Genomic DNA, 22192 nt, shown 5'->3' with positions numbered 1-22192 from the left:
GGTATTAATTTTAGGAACAGAAACAAATGCCCGATGGATTAAGGAGAAATAAATCAAGCCAATGTATGTTTAAAAAGATGTTAAAAATCACAAGCATGAGAACAGTGGTGCATTTATGGTGCATGCCAAAAGCCCTCCTTTTTGTACACTTGTTTTTATTTTGTCTCTGTCCGCTATGTCGATCCATCCGTATCTATGTGTATGTATAAATCACCTCATTCCCTCGCGTGACCTGGTTGGCTTTGTGGCTATGAACAGATAGAAAAGAGGTCATGGCTGGCACTCAGATGGCAGACGGCCCTAAGAACTCTAGCTGGACTAGCTGGATACCCAACTGGCCCAGTGGTAAACCTCTGTTTCATCCTTTGACTCCTAAAATCCTACATAGATACAGTACAAGCATCTGCACAAATTGTGCTACATCCCCAGTCGTTCTCCTGCTGCGCGATATACCCTGTAAGTGTGAGTAGCAAACGAATGCTCATAGTGAACTTTCAGATACTGCTGTACCAGTTTCGTACTCCTATTCCAATTCTAACTGACCGTGCAAGGACCCCCTGGCCCCTGACATGCCAGATACTGTCATCGCTTCAATAAAGCCTGAATAAATCTCTAAACCCTCACAGCTCCCTTCAATCTTATGACTATAAGCTGCAACTGTTATCTCTTTCTATCCTTTGAGACATGTTCTGAACAATATGGGACCAAACCCCATTTTACTAATATACTTCTGGATTTACCTCATTTACCCTTTTGACTCTAGTACATATATATATATATATATATATATATATATATATATATATATATATATATATATATATATATATATATATATATATATATATATATATATATATATATATATATATATTTGACTCTTTTGCCAGCACATTTTCACACATTGCCAAATGTTTAAAATGCTTGGTCAGTTGGTGTGGCACAACAACTGACCAAGAGAATGAAGTGATGGGAGGTGTGAGAGGGGTCCTATAAGAACCCTCTCACTTGTAACTGATCTAATGCACAACTCTGTTTGAACTAAACCTGTAATCTCACTGGCCTGTCTGATAATCTGAGCTGTCTTGTGTGTAACAGTGGGGCTTGTACTTAGATGAAATACTGAAGGTCAAACTAGATTCACTGAGACTTCAAACTTCAGACAGCACTGGAGAAACTGTGCCTGGAGTCACTCACACGAAGTACGACTCCCATAAAATTGAGTTGCTTATAAAGTGCCCATGTCGTTGGCCTAAGCCTGGAACGGTATTAAAAACTCACCATAATCACGATAACCACATTCCACTGTAAACTAAAAAAAACTCCCAGTATTAATAAAAAGGATTTTTCCCATTAAACCATCCTTTGGAAATACACTTGTAAAACACAAAAATTATATAATATAACATAATAAAAAGCAGAAAATAAAAAACTAATTAAGTTGACTCTGCATACTCATGTCCCTTGAGGTAGACAAGTGGAAAAGTAATCAAATATATAAATAAATAAAGTAAAATACCTGTCTGCTGATAAATACAAAGTACAGTATAGTACAAATATACTATGGAAGCACATGTAAATGTTCGGTGTGGTTTTGCTATATAAGTACAATGTATGCTAAGACGTTACGTTTAATGGAATCTGCTCAAATTAAATTGACTTTACAGGCACACAGGCTATATTCTCGTTTAAAGATCAGCATCATTTCTGCATCACATATTCTTTATGATCTCAATTTCACAGAATATTCATTTCAGTGATGCGGCACATATTTTACTATATCAACATTATATATATATTTTAAGCTTCTTTTTCCAGGAACTAAGAAAAAGAGGGACTTAATCAGGGAGATGACCAAGGTACACAAATATTGAAAATGAGAAACGTTTTCATTAGTGCAGAGAAAATACACCTTTCTCTAAAACTTTTGATCATCAACTGCAACAACAAAGAAAACAATATGCAATTTTACAAGATGTCCCGCCACAATAAAAGCATTTTTACAAAAGTTGGAGCATATTTAAGCATAAGGACCACCGATATCCAGCAAACACCTTTATGAGGATGAACAACAGGTAAGTGTTGAGTTTGATTGTGTGTGTGTGTGTGTGTGTGTGTGTGTGTGTGTGTGTGTGTGTGTGTGTGTGTGTGTGTGCGTGTGTGGGTGTGTGTGTGTGTGTGTGTGTGTGTGTGTGTGTGTGTGCGTGTGTGTGTGTGAGGCCAAAACTTCTGATGTCTCTGTACATTGCTACACTCACATTTCCCTCAATCCTGACTAGTCTCCCAGTTCCTGCTGCTGAAAAAACACCCCGCAGCATTATGCTGCCACCACCTGACAAGATGATGAGTGGTGCTTGATTTCCTTCAAACTTGACACTTGGTATTCATGCCAAAGAGTTTAACCTTTTTTCATCAGACCAGATAATTTTGTTTCTCATGGTCTAAGAGTGCGTCAGTTAACTTTTGGGAAGCTACGGGCCTGCTGTCATGTGCCTTTTACTGAGGAGTTGCTTCAGTCTAGTCATTCTGGACCCTACCATGCAGGCCTGGTTGGTTGAGTGCTACAGAAATGGTTCTCCTCTGTCCACATAACAATGCTGGATCTCTTTCAGAGTGACCATAGAGTTCTTGGTCATCTCCCTGATTAAGTCCCTTCCATCCCGATTGGTCAGATTGGCGGGCACCTCTAGGAAGAGTCCTGGTGGTTCCAAACTTCACTTTGGATGCACTGTAAGTGCTTGTTCAGTGAAGCTCTCACATTATTGCTCCTTTACATCAGCGATCCCCAACTTTTTTTGCGCCACGGACCGGTTTATGCCCGACAATATTTTCATGGACCGGCCTTTAAGGTGTCGCGGATAAATACAACAAAATAAAACTAGTACCGGTACCGGAAAAAAGAAAATTTATTCATAACACACGTGAAAAGACCAAGGAAAACCGAGTAAACGATAAAAACGATAACAAAATAACGCTGAAAACCGATAAAAACCCTGAAAACTATACATTTCACACCTGAGCCTCAACTCTCGCGGCCCGGTACCAAACGACTCACAGACCGGTACCGGTCCGAGGCCCGGGGGTTGGGGACCGCTGCTTTACATCACAATTTTGTTGCTATAGGAGAGATGCAACACGGACGATACTGGCTTCTTGTCATATTATAGTAGGTTCAGGTACACAATTACTGATGGAGGTTTTCCTCAGTATAACTGAAGTCATGGAGACTTTGCACGGTGTAGTCTATGTCATATAAAGTGTAAAAGAAAGCATCAGGGTGGAAGTTTCCATTAAGGTGTCCTACAAATTTCTGAGTGGGCATCATCCCAAGATACCAGCCAGATGTCCTCAGCTAGCTTTCTCTATCATAGTGAAAGAGTGTGTGTTGTACTGCAGACTCCTCCATGAACATATTATTAGTTGTCTGTTTTAGAAATCACAGTTTTTCACAGTTTTATCACAATGTGTGAAGCATTTGAGCAAGTTTTCAAGTCTAATTTATCATGCTTTGGAATCTGAAATCTCTGTGAACTTCAATATGTAGCACCTCATGTGTCTGTTAAATATGAAACTACAACCACCAGCTGGCTATCTTAGCAAAGCTTAGCTGTTTCTTTAATTATACAGTGGTGAGAACCCAAACAAAGTAGATGCTTTGGTAACCCCTGTTGCTATCTTGGAGGTGATGCTATAACCTTCAGGGTAGCCTTAGAGTCTAGGAGTGTAATTGGCTGACATGGCCACTAGATAATGCTCATGCATATGCTAGCACTGTTAAATACTTCAAAGCACATACAAACCACATGCACTCAATTGTTGTTTTGTTTTGGTGTAGGTTAAATACGTTACCTTTATTACTTTTATGCATGTAATTATATTGGTTTATGTTTGTGATAGATGTCTTTCATCAAAAAATACATGCCGTGAAAGGTAATTGAACCCATTTTTAAATGGCAAAGCCTGGTACTATCAATGGGCATTCGTTTTTACCATAAAATAGAACAAATATCTTTTGGAGGTCTCTATGTGTGAACTATTTCATGTTATATAAAATGGTCATTCATATGCCAAAGAAAAGAACAGAAGAAGACTGAAGGGAGGGATTTTTTCTGCTGAATCTACAGCTACTATATTACCTTATGCTGAGCAGCAAGAAGCAAGGTGCAAATACAACACTAATGTCAAGACCTTTAAATGTAATAATGTGTAGGAGTTAACAGTTCTGGAGCAACATTAACATTCATTTGAGGTCAGTTTCCCCTTCAGCTCTGTTTTGTTACCTTAACTCCTGGGGGAAATATGTGGCTCTTTAGACTCTAGCTAATTGCTTACCTTCTCTGTTTGTTCTCCAGGTAGTATATATATATGTGTGTGTGTGTGTGTGTGTGTGTGTGTGTGTGTGTGTGTGTGTGTGTGTGTGTGTGTGTGTGTGTGTGTGTGTAGCTTTTTTTTCTGTTGGTTTAAGAAAAAAAGAAAAAAATCACAGGAAAATGCTGAAAGTGAATCAGAAATGACTGGAAATTATAACAATAAGTAAAAGATCCTAAAAAGCACAGAGCTGAGGATGAACTTGAGATAGAGTTTTTTGGGTGGTTGTCAACTCTTTACTTGTTTAATAATACAGGCAGACATTTTATCCATTTTTAAAACATACACCAAAATATATTCTAATGGAGTGATTTGGGGTTTATTGTGACTTTTAACTCAAAATACAAATTACTTTGTCTCCAGAGTAATTCCTTCATACATCAGGATCCCAGCAGACAACAAATGCACCAGCCTGTCACACTGCCTGCTCTCATAAACAAAATATATAGAGCTCATAGTTAAGTTCCCACAGCCTATAATGTGGGGTCGACCGTGTAAGCTAAAGGCTATGAAGTAGATAGTGATGCCTTAGACAAAAATGCAATAAAGGTAGCGGGGAAAACAAATAGCTACATTTGCACTTTTTAGTGAGGCCGACAAAGTTTTGCCGTCGCCTTCTAACAGTTCATGATTCGGTACGGACCAACACGAACATGGCATTTTGAGGAGAGAGAGCTCTGAGTGGTCATAGTGTGTGCTCACTAAAGTGCTAATGCAGGTTGCGCAAGTGTATGGAGTTCTGTTCAGTCATTCTTAATGGCTTTCAGCATCAACTGTAATCATTTATGACAAACACACTCTTCCTCTCTCTAAAATGACCTTGTGCGTGTTCTGTCGCACCACGCAGCACTTTATTTCATCACACACTTTTTAGACAGCTCCCCAATTTCAGCCATACAAGCGACAGGTGTACACATGACATAACCATGCCATGATGTGTGAATTTCTGGATGTATATACTCACGTCAGTATTCGCACTTAGACTGTGCACTTTGTCTACAGACTTCACACATGAATGCATACTGTATATAAGCCCCGCATGTAGGCACGTGGATCCGCACTACATTTGGACCAGCAGTCTGTTCAATTCCAGTTTGTGTGCGTGCATTTGTGCATATTTGTGTGTCTGTGTGTGTGGAGAACAGCTGCGATATAGAGCCTGTCGTGGGCGTGAGTTAATTAGTGCAGAAGATGATTGTGTTATTTGGACGGCCGACCAGCACTGGGGTTCAAAGTGAAGGGAGGCAGGTGAGCTTGTACGGCCTGCAGCTGCATGTTAAACAACTCAAATGGAATCACAGAAGTCCCGCACGAGGGGATGAAGAGTGAGCGAGAGAGGGACGGAGGGAAGGTGAGAGAGTAGACTGCTATAAACAAGGCCAGATAAACAAAATGAGCATCAGCAGTCAGCGAGTAACTTAAATTTGCCATGTCTTTGCGTGTTTCCACATCAAATCAGCGCTGCGAAAGCAGTTTGAAGCTTTGGCTGTGCATATGTTGTTTAAGAGGCGTCCTGCAGCACACAGATTGTAAACTATTAATACACCCTTAAGCTTACTACTACATTACTTCTATTTTAAAGTATGGTGATCTCTATTAATTACAAAACTGATGTAGTAAAGGTGTGTTCAGATGCACTGAAAAGGGAATTATTTTTTCTGTCTGCTTTTGTTTAAGCAGTGCAACTATATTTTTGGCATATGCAAATTTAGCATGGGCTAGATAGATAGTTTTTTTGCAAAAGCCTTGATCCACCCCTAATTTCTTTTTACCTTGCCAGGAAAATTCAGAAATAGGTGCACCAATCATATTTATTTTTCAGCACAGCCTGAAATCTCTTAGACAAGCTTTCTTGTAATTTAAGTAGTCTTCAGGAATATTTCTCAGGCTTCTTGAAGGTCATTCAAAGCTGTTCTTTAGATGTTGGCTGTTGTTGTTGCGCTTTAAAGATGATTGTAGACTGCTTCCATAATGTTGAGGTCTGGGAACTGGGAAGGCCAATTCATGACTGGCTGTGTTTCTTTGTGTGTTTTTACTGTCTTTGCAGTGTGTTTGTGATCATTGCCATGCTGAAAAATGACGCTGTTGCTTTCCAGATGGTATTGAAAGGTGGATCAAAATCTTACTGTGCTTTTCTGCATTTATAACTTTGACAGACGTCAAGTTTGATGCTGAAATCCAACCTCAAAAGACCTTCAGAAAGTATAAAGAATTATTCCTCAAGAGCACAATAACAATTAGTTATATAGTCTGGGTCTGTGGGGGCAAAATATAAACAAAAGAGTCGTGCCATAAGATGTAAGAGCTACATGACACTTCCCTTTCGCTTGTTTCATTCTCTACACGTGTGATGCATTTTTGCAGCCACTCATATTCTCTTTGCGCTGTATCTGAGCACACCTTCAAACAGAGCAAACTCTCGTGTACCTGCATTGACTGTAAGGAACCCATCCACAAGATGCGCATACAGTAGTGTTGCATTAGAAAATAAGATTTCAGAAGCAGACATTTCAGTTGATGTGCAGAGTGCATGGCAACACTGACTGTGTACCAATTCAGCATCCAAACATCTACAGTTAATTACAACAATCACAGCAAAACTCTCAGATTAGTAAATAAGGCTCTGACATGCTTAATTGCACTGCACAAGTCTGTCTTCTAAATATGAAGACTATGCTTTTTAACACACCTGTGACTCTAATCTCAGCTGTAAAAGCTGTAAAAGATGACTCAGGTCAGTGGGTGGATGCAAGTGGTTCATACCTGCTCTGGCTGGTAAGCATTGGACAGCGGTGTCACCATCCAGATGATGTTGAGGTTGGTGAGGGCAGCGCTGGTGGTAAAGGAGCAGGGCAGGATGGCTGCTTGGCCACGAGCCACCTGGACACTGCGCTGGGACATTGTCACATCTAGTGCCTGCACACAGACTGCAGGAGAAAAAAAGAGTCAGTGATCAGCGTCTTGATTCTCAAAAGAAAAGCACATGCAGTACCAAACGAAACAGAGAGAAAGAGAGGGAGAGCGAGCGAGAGAGATGAGCAGATGTCTAAATTCAGAAATTCTCCCCGAAACTCCCAACAGATGTATCTTTGCACTTTGTAAGAAAAGCAGCATCTTCAAAAGGTTTCCTGAAGGCTATTAGATCCCCTAAATCCCTAAAAATGAGAACGCTTGCTTTAGTGTGTGAGTAACAGAAACGCGCACACACACACACAGAGACAGACGATACGAGAAATCCAAAGCTAAAACGCTGCCATGTACAATATCTTTAATATGTGACATTTTTTTTACAGCTTTTTCATCTTTACAGCAAAACAAACATGATTTGCTGAGAGCCAAACTCCTCGTCTGAGATGCTTTTGACAACTAACAAACAAGGCTGCACTGAGAGGGATCACATGAAATACGTAATGTGCAATTAAATGGGGGAAAAAATGATAAGATGTCACGAGATGTTAATTTTATTCCTCTCCTAAAACAGCAACGTCTGAATCTGTGCATACTGAATGATGAGAGTAATGTTAGATTTGTTGCTTCCTCTCAAAGTAAACAACTAAGGCGCCACTTTCCTCATCTGGACTCAGCTGCCATCCACAACAGACCCACAAAGACAGATATGTGCATGCTGCATCCTATTTCAAGACCGGCTAAAGACATTAAAGCCTAAATTAAGTTAGATCTCCCCCGCAAGCATGTATCCATGTCCAAAAAACCCCATTGGGAAGTAATCTTATCTAAACACGGTGAGGAGGATGATGCGCTGATATGATTACAGATAATTGATCATGTCATGTGAATCACCCTTGTCAGTGGTAATGTAAAATGAGGATCTTAGCATTAATCAATAGTAGGAACCACCAGGATGTCAATTATGGTTTGTAGTCAAGAGTCAAGCTAGATCCCAAGTGCAAGCAATGACCACACTGCGCAATAGAATATATATGAGTAATTATTAACATTATGATAAGGAAACGAATATAAGAATTTTTTCCCATCTACTGACTCGCTTCTGCCTACTTTTGAATATCAGTGTAATATTTTCGAGCTGACAGACTGCCTGTTGCTCTCTGCCTGTCTGTCCAAAACCTGCTGGACTTCCTACGCTTTCTTTCTGCTGGCAGACACAACAGGCCCTGCAGGCTCAGAGCTGGGCCAGGGGAGATATGCAGCACTCAAACTGCTTCACTCAGTTCTGCTTTGTCAAAGATATATACTCATAAAAAAAGAGAGTCACCCCCCACCCCTACAAAAACAGCACAGAGGAAGAAGTTCATGCGAAGAGCTGCGGCCTTAACAAGAATGCGCGATTGCATTGGCAACATGAGATCAAGTGCAAGTGTGTTTTCTCAGTGGCCACATAGGTATTAAATGTGCTTGATTTAAGGGAAGCAGAAAGGCAGAGAAAGACTAAAGTACAGAAAGAAAGAAAGAATTAAAGATCCTAGAGGAATGAAGATAGAAGGAGCATCTTATCATCTGTAAGCCCCCTCCAAGGCAGCAGTCTCTCAAGCCCACAACAGCTGGAGGGCTCATTTCAAAACACTGGATTAGGGAACCTCTGCGCACAGAGCCTGTAAGCTCCCACGACCAAAGCAAACTCACACACACACACACACACACACACCAAACATCACAAACAAGCACCAACACGCAGTGCCAGCAAAACCAGTGCAGTACATATGCCGTGCACTGTGCCCTCTCAACTCACAGGCACATGCGTGACATACTGCTCACTACAATCCACACACTCAGACTTTAATCAATGTATGTCATTGGTGACATGTATGTTAGCCCTTTGGGGACACATCTAAAGGACAGGGACGAGAAGTATGGTATTGCTTGGCATTGCCTCATTATTGCGCACACTTCTGCCAAAGCTTTATGCCAGCTTCACTCAAGCATGTCTGGTAGACCGTCGCTCTTCCAGAATCCATCCTGTAATGGGTTCAATATGTAAGGGATGAACAGTAAGCCAGACACAGTCAAACATAACCACCCGCATTTAAAAAAAAAAAAAAAACTAAATAAAAAATCAGTACAGTATTGTATTATAGCTCCAAAGGAGCCACTATGGCTGAGGTAAACCATGTTTTCTAATCGCTAGCAGAAAACAATAAAGTACAAACTGATTTCAGGAAATAATCAAAGACAGGTCAGGGCTTGATACAGTAGTCCTGACATTATTTTTGCTGTAGTCTAAGATATTTTGCATTTATGACCAGCACTGAGTGAAGCAAAGAGTCATCCATTCTATTTTTTTTAACCCTTTAGGCCAAATTTATCACATTTGATACATGAGTTTTGGAGACTTCTACATCATCAGTGGGATTCTTTACAATATATACTTAATTTTCAAAAAATTAAAAATAAAAATAATTCTGGCTTGAAAGGGTTCATTTATCATTTATCATTTTCCTGTTGACAAACATCCCGTTCCCTCCTGCTGTCAATTCCAGCCCAGAGGCGCCCCGAGGCCGAGGCCAGCCTGACTGGTACGAAGCTGCACAGAGTAACTATGCTAATCTCTGAGGCTGACCCCTGGCTGCCCACAGTTATGTTTAACTGTAACAGAGCAGCGCCGCATTGTCTCCTATAGTATTACTCACCTGTGGCAGTGTTCTATTGTTGTGGGATCGTACACATTTTACATTTTCAGAGAAAAATAGCTTTTATTTAATCAAAACAGAATATGTTTGTGCTATGTTATTTCCATTAAAGGAACTACAAGTTGCTGACTAGATAAGATTTGGGTTGGGAATGCGGAAGGAATTTTTAAAAAAGAGTGTACAGTAAAGAAAAATGTTGGCGCGCATGAAGTATGAGTAGTAACAGATGAGTAGGTGGAGGAGAGGAACACGAGAACGATGCGAGGAGGGGCAGGTAGGAGAAAAAGAAAACAACAAATCATAAAAAAGAAAGTGAAACAGAGGAGGACATGAGGGAGCAGAGAGGATGCCGGTGTTTCCAGAAAGGCCCAATTGATAAAGTCACCTGAGGCAGTGCTAGCAGTCAAGGAGAGAACCAACAGTATGGCTCTGTTAAGTGTCAAAACCGCTGTTGATTAATGCATGAGAAAAGCATGCACCTCGGAGAAGAAAAAGCTTTGTGTCTGATTCTGTGTGTGTGTGTGTGCTTACTCTATCAGTCAAGCTAAAGTGGAGGCATGATTGGATGGAGAACAAATGCAGGCTGGATGCAACACTTCCTCTCTCTCACTCTTGCACTCGCAGTCGCTCACACACAAACACACACACACAGAATCCCTGCCTGGCAAGTCATTTGCATTCTGTGATTTTATTCATGTGGCTCTTTTATTCATAGGCTCTACTTTTATTCCAGTTTCAAACAGATGCCCGCGATGCAGTGATGAGCCCCTGGGAAAGCCTCAATGCACAGAGACAGCCACACACCTATACATGCATAAACCTGGTTAAGTGAAGTAATTGATGATAGCAAAGGCATTACTAAAGAGAGAGAAGAGCGCACACATTAACTCGTGTGCGAAGACACAACTTTATTTTAAATCTGTTCAAAGACAATTAAGAGGCGAGAGCATCACATATCTACTACTTCAGGGATGACAGTTGGTAACTAGGATCACACTTAGTTCTGTGTCCTGCACATGCACAATAGAGGTGAGTCTCCAGCAAGCGCTTGGGAAAAAATTAACATCAAAAACCATAAAATTAATCACACAGTTACAAATACATCTGCACATGGATTCATGTATTCCGACACCTGTGCCCACACACAAACAGAGCTGCGTGTCCTGTTCTTTTGCAGAACACCCAGGGGCTTCATGATGAGCTGTGTACATGCGAGTAGCGGACCCCGCGTTGTTGCCACTGCCTGCACCAGGGCGAACCGACAGGCGGGCAAAGACAGGTTATTTTGCGAAACTCAGGTGGCGTAATTGTGTACCCAGCTGCTCGATGGCAACCCATCAAGCGCTGTGCTCACAGCACTGCTGAGGTAAAAATTAATGAACGCCATTCTAAAGACACTTTCATTAAATGATGTCTGAAAGTCTAGTCAATTCTTTGTTTGTCGAATTTAATAAACTATAACATTTAATTTTAGGAAATTCTACTTTTAGTTGTTTCACCCTCGTATCTCTGCTAAGTCAGAAGGTTGGAAGCAGGTGCTCTGTTTCTTTGTAGAGGTAAATAAATCACCAATGTTTGTTTTTACAAAAAGAATATTATCATATATGCTGGACGATACTGCAAACTCTGGTATTGATCCAATACCAAGTGAATACAGGGCCATTATTGTCAAACATACAAAGGCAGGTTATGTAGGGGAGAGCAGTGTGCTATGATCTATGAGATGAATCATCATCAAATTATTTTAATAACCACTAAACCACTGTGATTTTTACTTTCCATAATAGTTATTCACAGAATCAAATATACCTTTTAGCTTTTCATGTATTTTGAAACTGGGTTTTTCGGAGACGTGGAATGGAAATGTGCCTGTCTCTAAACAGCTTCTGTTGTTTAAATGTGCTGTAGGCTATAAATAAAATAGACGTGGCAGTCAACACACAACTGTTCAGGCATTTTTCATAGTTTGTGTCTAAGGAATATATTTTTCATTTTCAATAAAATAACTTTTTTGCCACAATTCAGTGGGCTTAATATATTATCTGATTATAGCCTCTAGGTAAAATAACAGCTACAGATGACCACTAACACTATCTTTATAGTTCGTGCTTAACATGTATTTAATGTTAAAGTGTGACTGCATAATAAGAGCGATGTACTGTACATGTACTGAACTTAGAAGATAGAAACATACTAAAGTATTGATCTCATCACAGATCGATCTGATACCAATACCAATATTGGTATCAATACTATCTATAGTTGGATCGATTTGATCATTTCTGTCAATCAGCTGTTTTGTTTGCGTTAGACAGATGCAGGTTAGCTGGTTCCCCTTTGAGCTTTTTCTAAGCTTGAAGCAAAACAGCAAACTTATAGTGTTACCTATTTTCTCTAAAGCTGGAAGGAAGATGACATTCTGCCTTAGAGTAAACAAACTGAAGCTTAGGGCAGGCTTGCCCATAGGGACTGCATTACTAAAGGTCCTCATTCATATTTTACAAGGAAATGTTGGTCTTGTGTACTTTGTTCAGAGCACACAAGCCTCTGTTAACAACTAAACACAATTGACTGAAACAGCTCCACACCTGTCTTGCATCTCAGGTCAAGTCTTGAACTAGGGAAACTCATTTTTGGTCATTAAAAGTCTCAGAACAGGTGTCAGTTTAACCCTTTATCACCTGAGTATCATGCAGGCTGCCTGGACGATCTTTCAATTTTGGCTGTAAATTTACAAAATAGTTCCCATCTTTAGGGGACCGTTTGAATTTTCCCAATTGCTCAGAATGGTTGAGGAGTTAGCAAACTGTAAAATCTTAGCAGAGCTTAGTTTTCTGTCTGTTTTCAGACAGCATTACCAAATATTTCCGTAAAGCTCGCCCTGTCTTCTATCAAAAACCATTTGAATTTTGTCTTTAGCAGAAACGTTAATGGAGCTACGATCATATAAAGAGCCCTTACACAGTGGGCCTGGGCCAAAGGTACAAGGAAAACAAGACAAGGGTCTGGCAGAGGTTTTGTTCACATAACATAGCGCATTTAATCTTTCCTTTCCTTTCCTCAATTATTCCTTCATCAGTGTGTCTGACAAACGCTCACCCAGTGAAAGAGCCTTAAAAATCTCTCGCTCATCCTCTCTCATCCCCTGCCCCGCCCATCCCAGCTGACCCATTAGCCACAGCAGCCGACTCCCAAACAGGGCCCGCTGACTAGCCTACATAGCTTAATACTCTTTTCTAAACTGTACCGAGTCTGACAAGCACAGCTTAGTGTGTTCCCAAACTACTATAAACATCAGGCTGAAGCATGTCGTTTGAACGTGTTAGTTGTAGCGATGCTTATAAAGTTCACAATTCTCAAGCTATTCAGCATTACAGTGACTCAAATGTGCAGCACATTAAGAAAAGTTGAGAAAATGTAAATAATGGTGGCGGTGTTGGGATGAGACATACATTTCTGACTTATATATATATATATATATATAAGTAAACATATAAACACTTATTCCGACTTGCTCTTCATGTTGGACTACTCGGAGGCATGTCATCATACTACCATCCTAGCATGCCACCATCCACACCTGCAGAGTTTCTTAAGAAGAGAAGATCAAATGCTAGGACAAGTAGAAGAATTCATATATTATGTGGAATGTAGTCACAAGTAAAAAAGAAAAGTGGTTTTAAGTGATGGGCCCAAGACTTTTGTAGATAAACTGAGGGGAAGTTATTGCGATCGAGCTGACGGGTGATCAGCCAAACTAGTGTGGCTCGGCTGTGTGCACCGAGTGAGCAGAAGGTTGAAGTAGGCCACTGCCCTCGTGCACAGATAAGCCTGAGCACTAGAAGACTGCTGCTAAAGCAGCAAACAGATGGCTCTGCACATGCAGCCCTGGACACAGCTTCACAAACACATGCACACACACATACACACAAACACAATGTCCGAAAACATACCAACTTCACTGTAGTACAATTGTCACAAACATACACCTCTAATCTAAAATAGCCTTCACACACTCCCTGACAGCACAAACAGGTAAGAAAACCCTCAGCTTTGCGTGCCGCTCCACGTGGTTTCGCGTGACAGCCGAAGAGTCAGACCTGAATTTTTAGAAAGAAACGCACTCTTTTCCCCGTCACCCATCAGCCACCTCGCAGCCTTCATACCGACTCTGTATGGGGCAGCTCCAGCTCTGGCAGACTTACACATTTGGCAAACCTGTCACTGTGTCTGCACTAAATCTGACATCCTGGCGAGCGTGCTGATCTACCAGTAAGATGACATGATTGGCGTGTGACTCCATTTTGCAGTTTGGCAGCTTCCATCTTGAAGTCTCTTTTAACTTGTTGACAATGGCTTGGTTCTGCTAAAGGCATCCACATAAAAAGCCAATCGTGCTTTGTGTCTGGTATTCATGTACAGTAAGTTAGCAAGATCATTGCTCTTAAAATTGCAGCACTCAAAAGATGAAGTGTTTTTACAATTATGTAATTTTGCCTCTGTACACCATCACAGTGGGTTTTAAATCAAACAATCAATATGTGACTAAAGTGGAGACTTGGAGCTTTAATTCAACAGGTTTGACAAAAGTATATCACTCTTTAGGGATTACAGGTATTTTTACTCCTACCTCCTGAATTTAAGAGGGTCATAAGTAAGCAGAGAGCCCAGCATGACTTTTATTATAAGGATTGTTTTTAGCACTTTAATAAAAATGAAAATCCTTTTCAGTCAACACTTCCGTAAGTCCACAAGCCACGGGCATCGCCAAATGCTGTCTTTGTTCTTCCTGGCCTTCACTGCATCCGTCTTCAGTTGCTGCCTGTTTTTGGGTCATTCAGTTTTACGCTCAGTGACTGTGAAGTGAGCTCTGTTGGGTTGACATCAGGCCACAGGATTAGTCATTGAAGATACTATACTGGTTTTGGTGAGAAAGTGCCAAACACTATACCCTTTGTTGCCGTTAATGAGTATTATCTCATTAACGACAACAGTATTATTATGTCATCAAATAAGGTCAGACTCCTGCGCTGTCATGTGACAGTGACGTTACAGGTTAACCCAGTAATCAAAGTCTAACAGTCTCCCAGCCAGAACCATCAGATAACACTAGAGGACTATTCCTAGCACTAGCATTTAGCCTAAGGTAACCTTGTCTGATTCCTCAGCTAGTAATTGGCTTGTAGGCAGATATTCCTCTTTCTCTAACTTGCTTTACCCTCCTTTGTTCTTTTCTTTGCTGCCTTTCTCACTGATTGTTCCTGGTTTGATCTCTCCTTATCGGTATCTACCGCCCTTTCTTGTGTAACCTCACTACAGCTGTTCTCTGAATGAAGACAGCGATTTCAAGCCCGCCATCCCCGGCTGAGCCACCTGGGAGTGGTAGCACTTCTGAAGGAGATTTGGTCAGTACGGTTCTGCAGCGGTAAGGGTTTATAGTGCTTTATCCTCCGTTCCTGCATGGCTCACCTTAAACGGGAACTCTAGCTCAACTCAGTGACACATGTGGATTAGCAGAGGAAAGCAAAGAAAAAGGCTAGAATACACAGCATAGCATACTTGATAGCCTGCTGGGTTAATCTAAAAATGATTGCTGTTCCTGTTACAAATTTGTAGAATGTATTTTTTGACAGCAATTTGAGAGAAAGTAAGATAACTGACCAGAAACGTCTTTACTTTTTTTAAGTGTTAATAAAAATGTAATGGATCACTGGGATTTCAAATACGGCCCATCAATTAAGAGTGTGTTGTTTGTCACGCAACTGTATAACGCAGGACAGTGTAAAATGTGAAATGAGATCCTTTATCACAGGCGGGTCATTGTAGTTAAGGGGTGTGTAAACATTTCACATGCACACACTCAGCAGAATGGGAAATTTCATTTAAATAGGGTTAAAGGCTGGAATAAAAAATGTGGAGCTTTAAAATTAGACTTCTGCTATCAAATAATCATCTGTATTAAACAGATCTAGTATGTTTAGTACAAAAATTATTTTACTATGAGTTTGCGAATGTTGTTTCTCTCTTGCAGGATCTGAATAGAAAAAACAGGAGGCAATAAAAGTCAAAGTCAAAGTCAAAGTCAACTTTATTTGTCGATTCTGCCACATGTACAGGACATACAGAGAATAGAAATTGCGTTACTCTCAATCCCTAGATAAATAGCAAATGAACATTTAAATATATTTAAATATAAAAGTGATTAAAAATGCAAGTAAAATAATTAAAAAGTAAAAATTTAAATAAATACAATTTTACATATAACAAGAAAGCTATACAATATACAATATAATGGGTAAGTGACATAAGCTGGAACTGCTACCAAAAGACAGCAAAATGCCAGTAAGAATAAAATCAGGGGATGCGACAGAGACCAGACCAGACCCCTTTCCTCAAAGATTTATAATATTTATACAGTATATCTGTAGTTTTACCAACTGGGTGACATTCCTGGAAAAAAAATGCTGTAACACAGTGATCCAGACACTTGGATAATATTCTCTGAGGCCTCTCTGAGGGTTAAGTTAGTGCTATTAGAAACCACACAATTTGCTCTGCTGCTGCTTAACATTAAAAACATTTCACTGGGTAAGCTGACTATTGTTTTAAAGTCACAGGAAATACATTGACCTTATTATGTGACCCTCCAGATGGGCTTTGAAACAAGGAAACACTTATTTTTTTGTTATTCATCCGCAGATCGGTTTAAAAATGAGCAGGAAATACTGAATGATGACGAACTGGCTGTGCACCTCCAACTCATTAGAGAAGTAAAGAAGGAAGATGTGAGATCTACTGATGCATTTTGTAAATATGATTTAAACTGTTGTTTTCTCTCCTGTAGCTGGACAGGATGTCTTCTTCCAGATAGGCTGACTGACAACACTGATTAAGATATTTTTGACTGTGTCACAAATATATTTAAATATATCCTAAAATATTTCTTCTTTAATCTTTTTTTTAAATACAAGTTAATGCAGACACCCAGACTGACAGTAGATGTGATGAACAACATCTCCCAGAACTTATTCACACAAACTGTACCATGTTTAAAGTAGTTCATAGTTGTGTTGGAAGGAAGCTGTGTTGCACCACCAGCAGTTATGTGCATGCTTCCATTCAGAGGCACAGCATTACTCCATGAGTGCTTTTACTATTTAAAAGACTGGGCACTGATGCACATCAGGACTGAGACGGGAAACATGAACAGCAAGATTTTTTTTTCCTATTGAAACTTTTAAATTTTGATGGGACTTTGAAAACAGATCACTAGTTTTCTTTTCTATTTCTTTTTTTTTTTTTACATTTTGCCTCACTTGCCTCTCAGCGCTTCCACAGTTTGAAGATTTGCCATTACCAATAGTACCTACAGGTGTCACCAATTCAACAATGACTCAGGTACTTCAGATGCAACAGGAATGATAAGCATGCACTTTATAAAGATAAACTCGCAGCTTTTTTTCTTTCTCCCTTCACTTGGAAACACTCTTCTGTCCCCAAAATTAAAAACAGCAAATCTTTCATAATGCATGCACGCTTCCTACGTATTTACTTTCACTTTTATTGATCATATTATATCTGAAAGAGCTAAAAACTCACTGACTGCCTCTCATCAGCTGTTACCGGCACATAGGCACACAAACCGACACACCCAATGTCTCAAAGGTTGGTCGTTTTCACCGTGCGCAGCTGCTCCAAGCTGATTCCTCTATGACATGTGAACAGCCAAGCAATGCATTTAGTTACTTAGAGAAGAAGGAAAAAACATTGATTAAAAACAATGCTTTAATCTCTTGTTCTCCTTTCACTGACATCATTCATAGATCATCACAGTCACCTTTTGATGTTTTTTTTTTTCATTAATCCAAAGGAGGGAATGAATGAGGTGCATTTTATTTCAAAATAGCATTTCCCATTTCCAAATGTAAAGAAGCCCTCATGATGAATAGTGTGCTGAGGGATGGATGGCATTTCCTAGTTGCGAATACACTCATAAGTCATATTGAAATTCAGATGATGTGTTATGTCATTGTGTGATTGACGATACATAAGCATTTCTAATAATAGAAGAGCTTAGCTTTCTCCTGCTCAGTATCAAAACATGGGTTTACATATAAATCTGCTTGTACCCTTTATTACTCATAAATATATTAGTGTAGGACATGGCAGACACTATACTGCTTTCTGCGTTGTCATAACTCTCAGAAGTATAAACTGTGGGGCATATGAAATGTTGATTTTAGAAAAGGAAAAAAAACTCCAAACATGCCTCTGTATGGGCACTTTTGCTCTTTTTTTTCTTTTTTCCTAATATTTTCGATGTGGGCCTATGACTAGGTGTTGACCAACATTGGAGTACTTTCATAGATATTCTGCTTTTGAATGTTTGATATAGGTCAAGTGCTGGCTCAGCAAACACTGGGAACGAGCCTGCATTTTCATTCTGCATGCTGGTCAAATTTACATCCCATTTCATTCAGAGGAAACTTTACAGTACTGTAACACACACATATACACGAAGATGCACAGGCCCCACATCGTTCTCCTACGATTCAGCAAAAAAAATAGCTCTTAAAAAAAAAAAGAAATCAACACAAATGTGCTGACTGTGTGCTCTTTGGGCAACGAAGACTCTTTCGTAGACAGCAAAAGAAGCCAGAAAGTCAAACGCAACAATCTCTGAACGGTGAAGATACGTTTTTTACAATCTAATGAGTTAGATCCAAGTCATCAGGATGTTCACTTGCCTCGTGTAAAGAGTTTGAAGAGAAAAGGATGTGTCTGACATCTCTACTATAGTATCCCATTGGTTTAGCACGACAACACATCACAAATACAATATAATTCAAATTATATTGCCAAATTCATATGTACAGTCAAATATAAATGACAGTTTCAACTAATAAACAGCAGCACTATATTATAACTTTCAATTGCTGAGAAATATTTTAAAAGAAATTCATTTACTTTTAACTTAAAGTCTCACTGAGACCTCACAAGTACCTCAGTGCAGCCTCTGTCACCCCTGCATCCGCCATGGCAGCACTTTGGGAGTTAGATAATGCCGTTGTCAGTCAGTGACCTCTTCCTCGGTAACAGGCACCACATAAGCTTCCCTCTGTGTGTGTAAGTACGCATGTGCTTGATTGAGCAGAGCCCCGATGCCGAGCACATCTGCTCCGGACGCCCCTGGCACTGCCATATGGCTGGCAAACATGCCTCCTACTCCTTCCTCACAAAGAGGGAGTTTGCAATGAAAAGAAAAAATGAGTAAACATGAGCGCAAGTGCATGACAGAGAAAAAAGGCGAGGCAGAGCCAGTGAAGGAAGGCAGTAGTAAGTAACAGCTGATGAGCGCGGAGCTGCATGTGCTGCTCATTTGACTGGGTGAACAGATCCACTCCACCTCCATACGCACTAATGTTTTAAACACCCTGACATGACTGAATTCTTCCAGCCACACCGAGTCCAGGTTAAATACTCGTTACATAACAGCATTTCTCAGCCACAGTCTTTACCTGACTGGGGTTGTAAAGGAGAGGGTAAATGAGTCGGCCTTACGACATTATTTTGGGAAGTGCGGTGAGCTTAGTGTCTCATATCCTGGTTTAACCTGTACATGAGATGTATGCATAGACACATTTTTACACATTTTCCTAAAACAAAAAATTTGTGTTTTTTGTAAAAATCTTGCGGCTAAGGGAGCAGCCAAAGGAAGCCTTACCAGTGCTGCAGTACTGTTCTCATCAGTACTGTTCTATCTAATCAGAGAGTAATTTTTAGTATGAATTAGTATCACCCCTAATCACCCCAACAATACCCCTTCTCTATATTGTACTTTTAAAATGTTAATGTTGAAAGGTCCCCTAAGTATTTGTTCTGGTGACACTGATCCAGCCTACAAACCTACTAGGTCACAGTCCAATCAGGCACTGATAGGATACACAAGATCCATGATCCACCTAAGCTCCACCCTTAAACCCCATGATCTCCAGCTAATATCCCGATCCTAGCTCCAGACTGCCGATCTATCCACCAACTACAACAAAAGTGTTTTTAATGTTGTGACTGAATAGTGTGTACTGAAAGCATTAGCATCCGCCATTGTCTCAGAAGACCTCACCAATCAAACAGAGCATAGCATTACATTTAAATACATTACAAGTACAGTAAGCTATTCATTTGACTTTTTTTCAACATTTCAAAGGCCAAAGCGGGCACTGAAGTTTAGCTTATGCCTAGCTTAGTCGTGGTATCTAAATTCTGTTTGAGCATGATGTAGAGTATCAGAGGCATCAGACACTGCTTTAAACTTTTATTCCGTCTTGTTCTCCTGCTTCTCTTATCTCCTCCAGTTTCCTCCTTTTCCATCCATCCTGTACCTCTTTGTTCTCTCCTGTTCTCTCTCTTCTACACTGCTGCCTGGGGCTTCTCATGAAGGATGCATTAATATGGGGAAATCAATACCTTCACTACCCTGGCTGTCGAGAGGGGCAGGTCAGAGACTTGGTGGTTACGTGGAGGTGTGTGCTCGTGCACGAATGGGGTGGGGGGGGTGTTCGCCGCTCGATAAACACACGCCCATTGATCTTTCCTGCACGTCTATTTGCTTGTGATGGTCCGCTGAGACTCTTCATGGCCTGACTGACTGGCAGCATAATGAGCTGGTTCTTAGCCTCAAGTCCAGACTGGTCATCCTGAATGCAAACTGTACAAGAGCCCTTCCACCACTGCAAGTGATCGAAGAAAAATTCAGATCACAGACAAAATGTGCAGAGTTTTGTACTGATAATCCCTGTTTGTGTTATGCATTATATGACCCACACAGACATATCAGATATAATATTACGTTTAAAGAAAAAAAATATCGCTACTGATAAATTTACAAAATAATGCATGCAGCATTTTAACACCAGAGCTGGTGGAATATTCATATACAGTGGCTTGCAAAAGTAATCGGCCCCCTTGAACTTTTGTCACATTACAGCCACAAACACGAATCAATTTTATTGGAATTCCACGTGAACGACAATTACAAAGTGGTGCACACGTGAGAAGTGGAACGAAAATCATACATGATTCCAAACATTTTTTACAAATAAATAACTGCAAAGTGGGGTGTGCGTAATTATTCAGCCCCCTTTGGTCTGAGTGCAGTCAGTTGCCCATAGACATTGCCTGATGAGTGCTAATGACTAAACAGAGTGCACCTGTGTGTAATCTAATGTCAGTACAAGTACAGCTGCTCTGTGACGGCCTCAGAGAACACACCAGACAGGTCAGGGATAAAGTTATTGAGAATTTTAAAGCAGGCTTAGGCTACAAAAAGATTTCCCAAGCCTTGAACATCCCACGAAGCACTGTTCAAGCGATCATTCAGAAATGGAAGGAGTATGGCACAACTGTAAACCTACCAAGACAAGGCCATCCTCCTAAACTCACAGGCCGAACAAGGAGAGCTCTGATCAGAAATGCAGCCAAGAGGCCCATGGTGACTGTGGACGAGCTGCAGAGATCTACAGCTCAGGTGGGGGAATCTGTCCATAGGACAACTATTAGTCGTGCACTGCACAAAGTTGGCCTTTATGGAAGAGTGGCAAGAAGAAAGCCATTGTTAACAGAAAACCATAAGAAGTCCCGTTTGCAGTTTGCCACAAGCCATGTGGGGGACACAGCAAACATGTGGAAGAAGGTGCTCTGGTCAGATGAGACCAAAATGGAACTTTTGGGCCAAAATGCAAAATGCTATGTGTGGCGGAAAACTAACACTGCACATCACTCTGAACACATCATCCCCACTGTCAAACATGGTGGTGGCAGCATCATGCTCTGGGGGTGCTTCTCTTCAGCAGGGACAGGGAAGCTGGTCAGAGTTGATGGGAAGATGGATGGAGCCAAATACAGGGCAATCTTGGAAGAAAACTTCTTGGAGTCTGCAAAAGACTTGAAACTGGGGCGGAGGTTCACCTTCCAGCAGGACAAGGACCCTAAACTTAAAGCCAGGGCACCAATGGAATGGTTTAAAACAAAACATACCCATGTGTTAGACTGGACCAGTCAAAGTCCAGATCTAAATCCAGTCGAGAATCTGTGGCAAGATCTGAAAACTGCTGTCCACAAACGCTGACCATCTAATCTGACTGAGCTGGAGCTGTTTTGCAAAGAAGAATGGGCAAAGATTTCAGTCTCTCGATGTGCAAAGCTGGTAGAGACATACC

At 40.5% G+C, this 22192-nt stretch overlaps 1 protein-coding gene across 2 annotated transcripts in view; it reads right to left on the bottom strand.

Annotated features, from left to right (window-relative positions):
- Positions 1–22192, bottom strand: part of igsf11 (immunoglobulin superfamily member 11) — a 123806-nt gene that overhangs the window by 16350 nt on the left and 85264 nt on the right. Inside the window, exons 3-4 of one of the 2 annotated variants that reach the window (XM_026191303.1) lie at positions 7132–7295; positions 6796–6804 (exon numbers count right to left, since the gene is read on the bottom strand). In XM_026191303.1, coding sequence (XP_026047088.1) covers positions 6796–6804; positions 7132–7295 — 173 coding nt within the window. The remainder of the gene's footprint in view (positions 1–6795; positions 6805–7131; positions 7296–22192) is intronic. The other variant, XM_026191304.1, reaches the window with a different exon arrangement.

The sequence above is a fragment of the Astatotilapia calliptera genome, chromosome 14, assembly GCF_900246225.1.
Source record: "Astatotilapia calliptera chromosome 14, fAstCal1.2, whole genome shotgun sequence".
Classification (NCBI taxonomy): Eukaryota; Metazoa; Chordata; class Actinopteri; order Cichliformes; family Cichlidae; genus Astatotilapia; species Astatotilapia calliptera.
This window is presented reverse-complemented; position numbering and strand designations above follow the sequence as displayed.